Source organism: Adiantum capillus-veneris, chromosome 18 (assembly GCF_014529385.1).
Source record: "Adiantum capillus-veneris isolate H3 chromosome 18, ASM1452938v2, whole genome shotgun sequence".
In the NCBI taxonomy this organism is placed as follows: Eukaryota; Viridiplantae; Streptophyta; class Polypodiopsida; order Polypodiales; family Pteridaceae; genus Adiantum; species Adiantum capillus-veneris.
The window spans coordinates 68,399,418-68,407,961 of record NC_140948.1 but is presented as its reverse complement, the minus strand read 5'-3'; the positions used below and the strand labels follow the sequence as shown (position 1 = coordinate 68,407,961).

The 8,544-nt window shown below is 39.9% G+C and overlaps 1 protein-coding gene across 1 annotated transcript in view; it reads right to left on the bottom strand.

The window, feature by feature from the left end:
* Positions 1-1,958: 1,958 nt before the first annotated feature.
* Positions 1,959-8,544, bottom strand: part of LOC147435838 (ABC transporter C family member 13-like) — a 74,930-nt gene continuing 68,344 nt past the window's right edge. Inside the window, exon 3 of the mRNA XM_086488056.1 lies at positions 1,959-2,143. Within this exon, the coding sequence (XP_086344182.1) occupies positions 2,045-2,143 (99 nt within the window). The 3' untranslated portion in view covers positions 1,959-2,044. The remainder of the gene's footprint in view (positions 2,144-8,544) is intronic.

Genomic DNA, 8,544 nt, shown 5'->3' with positions numbered 1-8,544 from the left:
AAGCAAACTAAAAAGCCCATCACACTCAATTCAAACCGACAAAACAAAGATGCTTTTCTATATCCAAATGAAGTAGATGAGCTTATACAAATATCAACATAATTAGCAAATTACTTTTTTAATGCATAAAGTAGACTGAAAAATACACAAGTCAACCTTAAACAATACAATAAACTTAATAAAAATTGAGAAGCAAAACTAACCTTATTAAAAAAAGGAAAAGCAACATGTTAACTTTAATGCTCATTTCCTGTTCGTAACATGCAATAGTTTTAAGCCATCAGTATATATTTTACGCCTAGGAGAACAAGGTAAAGAATCACGGTGGCTTGCTAAGGAAATGTAATGCAAAAGTAGATGAGAGTTGTGTTTGCAGGACATTTATTTTCACAACAAATATTTTGAAAGGTTGTAGAGAGAGAATATTACAAAGGGAAAAAGGTGACTAGTAGGTGTAGGTAAAGTTGTTTTAGTGGTAAACATAGAGAAGTTACTTGTTGACCAAATTTGGCCGAACTTAAAAATTTACTTTGTTGTATTTTGAGATAAATCTTGTAGTGAACTATGTAAAGAAACCAATGTGATTATTTCAATATAGGTTGGGATTTTAGAATTAATATTGACATTTAAATGACATCAAAGTATGACCAAATGACATTGATCATTGCATTATAGAAACATTTCCAAAGGAATGATGGACAGTAATTTTGTTAAAAATTTAAGTTAACAACAATAATATTTCATGAAGATAGCATTAATTAATGACATTTTTCTTTTTGAAAAATTCTCTTAATCAAGTGTTACATGTGACATGTATTCTCCTTTGAAGTTTATTTTATCAACATTGGGAATGATACTTGTTACACTAAAGTAACAACGTGACATTTGTCTATTAGACCAAAAGTCAGAAAAAAATCCTCAATTGTGAAGAAATTTTTTCATTTAAGGATAATTTTTAATTCCTTTATAATTTACTATTCTTTCATTTTTAGTTGTGAAAAAATTCTTTCATTTAAAGACAATTTATAATTTTTTAGTTAAAAATTGTCTTCAAATGAAAGAAAAATATACAAAAAAATATGTTTTAAATAAAAAAGTTGCAAAGAAAGTCATTAGGTTTTTAAATGAAGGGACCCATTGAAATTTGAAACTAACAAGGTGAAGGGTCACACTGGTATACTAAAACAGTTTAACGAAATGGACACATGTGAGGCTCTTAAATTAGTTTTTATCAAATTAAAATATAAAAAATAATTCAATCGATTGACATATTAAATTTTTTAATGAAATATAGACCATGCTCTTGAATGAAATGATTTTTGTACAAACTAAAATAACAAAAACAAGTGAAAGAATCACGTGGCTTTTTAAAATAATTAAAACGTGATAAAATCATTAGGTTGAGTTTAAGTAGAATCAATGTTCAAGAAAGGATTGCCTTAGCTTAGCCTTGAGTTGGTTGAAAATGGAGACTACCTGGTTGCAAACCATGGTAAAGGGAAGAAAAACTAGTGAAATATGTGAGAAAATTTTTCAAAAATCCTGCAAACTATGCTAGTATTTTCGGTTCGTTTCTCTGTGGAAAGGAAACTCAGTCGACGGCCGCTTAATAAAAGAGACTTTCTTGAATATTGACTAGAATTAAGTTATATAATGTAAGAAAAGTCAAGCCAGGTGAGGCTGTGAAATGAAATATAAAATTAAACAAACTCATTAATATATATATGTGTGTGTATCCATAGAATTTACTAGAATTATGCAAGTGCCGGTTCACTTTAACATTCTAAAACAATAGAATGCAAGAAAAGTAAACATATGTGAGGATATGAAATGAAAGTGAAATAAACATTTAAGGTAAGTCTCTACCATGGCATTGAAAACAATGAAAGTCTCTCTAACCCAACACAACACTAAGGTTTCTTTTAAAAAGCCAAAAAGGTGGAACACTAAGAAAAAAATTGTGTTTGACCCAATTTTCAATGGTCCTTTTTAAAGAAAGAGTAACACAAATGTCAATACCTTTCACAAACACCTTAAAAAAATATTAAAAAACAAGTAAATTGTACACGTGTCTTCCATCCGAACGACTTGCATCCACGATCCACAATTTGCACCAAAAATCCACCCATCGCATTATGACCTTCTGCAAGCCAAAAACTACATCAACCTGCTCTACATTTGTAATGAATTAAAGAACAACAATAGACAGTTCTGATTTTGAATGTAGCCTTCAAAAAAAAAGATTAAAATAAACGAGACTTTGCTTAGGCCTAGGCTCTCTCTCCCCCAACCCCCAACTTCATGCGCAGTACTCTGAGTGTGTTTCTTGTGTGGTTGACATGCATGAAGCAAATGAGGCGTCTGAATCTTTGGATAGTTACCCAGATAACATTCGTTTTTCTATGCCATCATGATATGCTCATTTTGGTTGGTGAGCTGAGTGAGAGGAGATTATCAAGCTCAGTTTGGAGAGCACCTTACTATACTGCTACGTATTTAGTTTAGAGTGAGCAAAAAAAATAAAATAAAAAATCTCTTTCTTGTTCTGCTTAATTAAACTGAGTTGTTTTGCTAGATACAAATACCATCTCAGAGAATTGATTCAGCCGTTTCCTTGTTTGAGGCCATTGGTGTGCTTTATTGGCACCGTATGGCATTGAAATTAAACCTCCTGCCCACATTCCTTGTTGTGAAAGCTTTGAAGGACTTTCAGCAGGAATGTGCTAGCATCATGAAGCTGTCATGTTATAAGTGGTGATGTGTAAATGCATAGTACTGAGTTCTGGGCCAAAGCTACGCTGTAAACAGGCACCAACTTTTGGCAAGAGCAAGTAGGGGTGTGATAGCTCGCCCACACCATGCGTGATGAGTTGATGATGACGCTTTCAATTTTAAAGGTTCTATTCTTTGTTGATAGAAAATTATCTTCCCCATGGAAGCGATAAAGGTATGGTAAAGGTAGTGAGCACTGAGAATTTTATTATTTCAGAGCCTCTCCTTGATGTAAATTTTACAAAGCTTAAATATCAGATTACAATGGAGGAAAGGAGCTTACAAAATATGGTTTTATATGGGTTCCCGTAGAAAATTTTTGTATCCCTTTCTTGGTAGCTCTTGATGATCTTAGTTGTTAGACATTGGGGAAAGAAACATAAAAAGGCTACTCAGATGCACTATTGTAGAAGCGATTTCTTGATAGGTTTTTTGCCAATAGCAAGGTTAACTAATCTTTGGTATCTTGGTGGTCAAATGTTTTGTGTTCACCACCAAAATATTTGCCATATTCATCTTCGTCGTTATTATTATCACCTGATCGATGTTTCTTTATACAATCACTTTACTGTTTGTTGTCAGCTCTTTTCCATTTTGATTTGTCTCGCAACTGATTTTTTTTTCAAGATTACCCAAAAATTTTCACCTATTTCTGTGTCTAGTCTTGTTGGGCATCTTCTTGGATTAATGTAGACAATAATAAATGCGATATTGTCCATTTGGCCTTTCTCCTCACCTATAACTTCAGATTGGATTTATGGCCTCCTGAAGGAACATGTTGCGTTCCCCCCCCCCCCCCCCCCCCCCCCCCCCCCCCCCCCCGATATATTCTTACAGGAAAACGACGCAATGTTTTGGTCTGTAACAAAACTTGCAAGGAATGGTTAATGTACAATTCTGTGGGAAACTCTAATAGCCTGGCTGATAATCTTATTTTTCCTGTGAGTTTTTTCCTCATGTAGCTCGAAAACAAACATGAAAAATAGGGTATGTTGACGAGAAATAGCTGACACTGTTTTTCTTAATCATTGTTTTATCTTTTCAGGCTGAAGATCTTTACAATATGAATCCAAAAGAGGGAGCACAATATTGTGAACAGCTCTGGAATGATGCAATAGAAAAGGTAAGGCACACAACTAACGAAAATGCAACCTTATCAGTTTGGAGGTTGCTGTGGCTTTGTTTTGGATTTGAGTACGCTCGAGCTGCAATCTGTAAGCCTGTTTGGCTAATAGGTGTAATACTTCAGGTACACTTTAGCTTTTGGTCTTTTACCTCCTTCATTTTAGTTTGGCTTTTAAGGGAATATTATAGTGAAGCTCTGGTTTTGGAATTGAGGTCTTTGGTACACTTATCCCAGTCAATGACTTAATCGCTGCAAAGGTGATTATCATAAGCAGGCTTTTTTATTCAAGATGTCAATGATAGCTGCATTATGACAATCCAATGTGTGGAAAATTAACTACCTTGGCAATTCTCCCCACCACTAGTTAATTATAATGGCCAATGGGGCCCTTTTGGGACTTCATTCAAATATTATTGGAAACAAAAAGGCCTAATGATTGAGGGGCGAGGTCTCTACTTGAATTCTGTTGTGTCTCTCTCTGATGGGTTCTAGGCTTTAGATTTTCAGATTAGGTTAAAAAAAACATCCGTCCACTGCCTCAGCCTGGCCTTGTAGGGGAGCTCCAGCTCTCAAGAAATGATCGTAATGTACCTGTTTCTTTATTTCTTCAATTTGATCGTACACAATTGCTGGATCAATGCTCCTTGGAATCAAGTACAAAAAGGAGGCTAAATTTCTTCAGGAAGTATTCCAGGTTGACAAGATGGTACTTGTACTTCATCTTTGTGTTGATCCTTATGCTTATGGAAGCTCACTGGAAGCACCGTGCTTAAATGCTTTAGTTTGCAAAGGGCAAGGAGGTAGATCGATCGGTCCCTAAGCTGCCACTTTCAGCGTGCCCAATTGGGTAATTATTCAAAAGTTGAAGCTATAATGAATCAAATTAGGGTCAAAAGCTGAGGCTACCAAAAGAAAAACAAGCAAGGAAAAGAAAAATGAGAGGTCCCATAAGTAAAAGTGGGCACTGATCGTGTGACCTACTGCACTGTGGTATCGAATTACACGACCTTCGTCTTCTCAAGGTTAACAGACATACCAGTAACCTGCACAAATGTGTGTAAAGCATCAAGATGGTGCTGCATCTCCTCAGGTGAATCTGAAATAAACACAATATCATTTGCATACAGCAATAAGGATATTCATGTCCCTCCCAACTGTGCTCCTTTGTCACCCTCTCTCTCTATGTAGTTTGAAGCCTCATTCACATACATACCAAAAAGAGTGGGGGATATAGTGGCCAACTCTGTTTCAACCCAGTGGTGGAGTGAATAATCTTTGGCATCCCTTCGGGTGCATGCACTTGTCCTGTAACTGTCCAGTAGATCTCCCATATGAGCTCTATAGGCACTCCCAGCTCCTGTAGTCTATGCATCAATCTACCCATCGGAAACCCACAAAGCTGCAATAAATCCTCCCATGAAATCTACCTTCAATGATAGCTCGTATTGTGAGAATGTGATCTAGGGTAGACAAACGCCTCTGTCTTGGCGCTCTGATGCCCTCTGTGCCCTCTCTCTCTCTCTGCCCATCTGCTCAACTCATGCTCAATGATGGATGCATCTGTCAGAACCTGGTTGAGTTCATGAAGAGAGCGTCCTGGTTCCTTCATGCAGAGGCGCATGCATATCTCATCAATATAGACACAGTCAAGACTCCCTTGAAAATGTATAAGGAGTGGGCCTTGGTGCTTGTGACGGTGCAGCTAAATTGTAAGAGAACATCATGATCCATTGCCACCCCAACTGCCCTAGGGCCTACCACAAAATCATCAATACATGGAATGGAGCTGGGTGTAGTCATGACATAATCCACTATACTAGCTCCATGATGATGAGGGAAACAAGTGAACCTGCTCGACTTAGGGAATCTCTGGATACCATTCAAGATGGCTAAACCATGTGCACCACCCATCTCAGTAAGAAATCTTCCATGCTCTGTCTGCTCTCTATCATGTGATAGTCTCGTGAAACCCATGTTTGTGGTATCAAGCTCTCTCAACATCTCCACAGAAGTGTCATAGAAAACTGCCTGACACTACGCTGTCCTAGCTTTGAAATCTCCCAAAATCATGATACTCCCATCTCTGGACACCTCCCAAATATCCTCATCCGAGTCAAGTCCTGGCGGATGAGCCCGGTGATCTCGGACTGTGTAAGAGTCAGAGAGGGTGCATCCAATGAGTATTGGAAGGGAGGCAATCTGTCTATGCTGAACCCATGCGCCTGAAACCATGATGTCATCTCCCCATACCAGCATGCTGTATCTCCCTGCATGGCTAACTGTTGAGAGGACTCAAGTGCAAGGCGGGCATATCTGTCTCTGGGAAGTTCCCACATGCGGTGTATGAAGGAGACCTATCTGGTGAGCGCCTCAACCACTAGTGGGGGGGGGGGGCAACTAGCTCTGCTCGAACAATAGCACGTGGTATTGAGGCCTTGGCTCTAATGAGCCGCGAGATCATAGAGACCAGAGATGAAATGAAATGTAATATTAATGTCTTCAAAAGGCCAAAATGACTTATGAGACCAAAAGGTTACATGTGGTGAATCTAATACCAGGTTTGGGTACAAAAAGTACAAAGAACTGAAAAGAAAATAGTGGGTAGGGGTGGGGTGAAAGCTGATACAAAGGGTGAACTGATACAATGGAGCTCTTTGACAGTAGAGGCATCATATATACACATCAGTATCCAAAAGGCTGTAAAGGTGCAATGTCCTCCAAGGTAAGCACTTTGTCGGGACTGCTCCTATGTCGTGCTAGTATGGTATGGATCCTCTGTCGCAATCTGCGTCGATGTTGAGAGGGCCCCCTCATCCGTGGGCGACGGGACCGCCCCAACTCTATTGCCCGATCAAGCAGTATGCCTCTAGTGCTGCTATGCTGTGGGGGCTGCTCGAACTCCTTTGAAAGAAATATGTAATGTGCCGTTGTCGTTTGATCTCTCATTGTGCCCCTCTTCAAGAGGTCCTCTCTGTGTCTGCGAATCTCCATTAAGTATAATCCGAGGAATCTCTGATCCTGGTATCTCATGACTCTAGAAAGTGGTCCAAAATTCACTCTGAATAGATAGTGAAAGCGGCCTCGTATCTCATAATACACTGGGCAGTGACATATGTAATGTAGCTCTGTCTCGGGCTCTATATGGAACATCTAACAAATCCTGGACTCAGCAGGTACTCCTCTAAATCTGGCTGTCTCGATCTCTAGCTGATGTGAGGATGTGCGTATCTGGCTGACCAATAGCAGATCATATCCCGTGGGATAGTTGAGTATCCATGTATCTTGGTTTGATCACAAAACCATCCTCTGTAAGTTGGAGAAGATGCTCTCTATAGAAAGCCATCTATGTACCCAGCTCATGTGTAGGCTGTATCCATGTCCTCTTCATATCCAACTGAATCAAGTCCTGTCTGATAAGCCTGGTAATCTCTGCCCTAGTGAGGGAGATGGAGGGTGCATGTAGAGAGTACTGAAATGGGGGTAGCCGATTCATACTAAAGCCATGTAACTGGAACCAAGGTGCCATCTCTGCATACCAACATGATATATCTCCCTGCAATGCTAGCTTTTGCGAAGACTCTAGTGCTAATCGAGCATATTTGTCTCTAGGGAGAGCCAAGTGCTATGCATAAATGAAACTCATCGAGTGAGTGCCTCCACTACCAATGGAGGAGCAGCGAGCTCCGCCCTAACAATGTCATGTGGTACTGAGGCCTTTGCCCTAATCATCCGAGAAATCATAGACACCAAGGGCCTCTCCATACATCTCCATCCATCAGTACTGCCAGCTATGCTATGATGATCAACGGAGGGACCCCATATCTCCACTCCGTACAACATGGCCGAAGTGACCAAAGTGTCAGAGAGCCAAAGCTTTGTCCGATGTTCCTGGAACTGAACCTGCGAACATATCCTCTCAAGTCTCCCCAATGCTGCATAGGCTTTGGTCAATCTTGTATCTGCTGCATGCCTTAGGGAAAATACTGGACCACTGAAAACCGCCCCAAGATAAGTATATGCATTTGCATACTCCACAGTCTCCCGACCTTATGTAAAAGTGGGGGCGAACCTCCTTACCCACTATGCCGTAGTGTTAAAGACCATTACCTTGGGGGTTCACAATCCACTGTCCTGTGCAAATACATGCAATCCATCCAAATGATGTTGCATCCCCTTTGGAGAATCTGAGATCCACACAATATCATCAGCATATAATAGCAACGGAATCCACGTCCTTGCAAGCTGAGCACCTCTATCACCCTGTTTGTACATAATCTGAAAACTCATCTATATATATCCCCCAAAGAGTCTCAGAGATAGGGGACAACCCTGATTCACCCCAATAGTGGAGTGAACCATGTTGGACATGCCTTGAGTAGTGTGTACTCGCCCTACCACTGTCTTGTATAAAGCTAAGATCCCCCAAATCAGCTCTATGGGCTTCCCCATGTCTTGCAATCTGCATGAGTCTGGCTCGTGGCACTATATCAAAGGCTTTGCGGAAATCCACAAAGCTACAATAAATCCTCCTGCCATGGTGTCTACCCTCCTCAATAATGGCTTTGAGTGTCAAAATCTGGTCAAGAGTGAAGAAACCTCTCCTGAACCCTGTCTGTCCTGCTGCCCGTATGCCCTCTCTCTCTGCC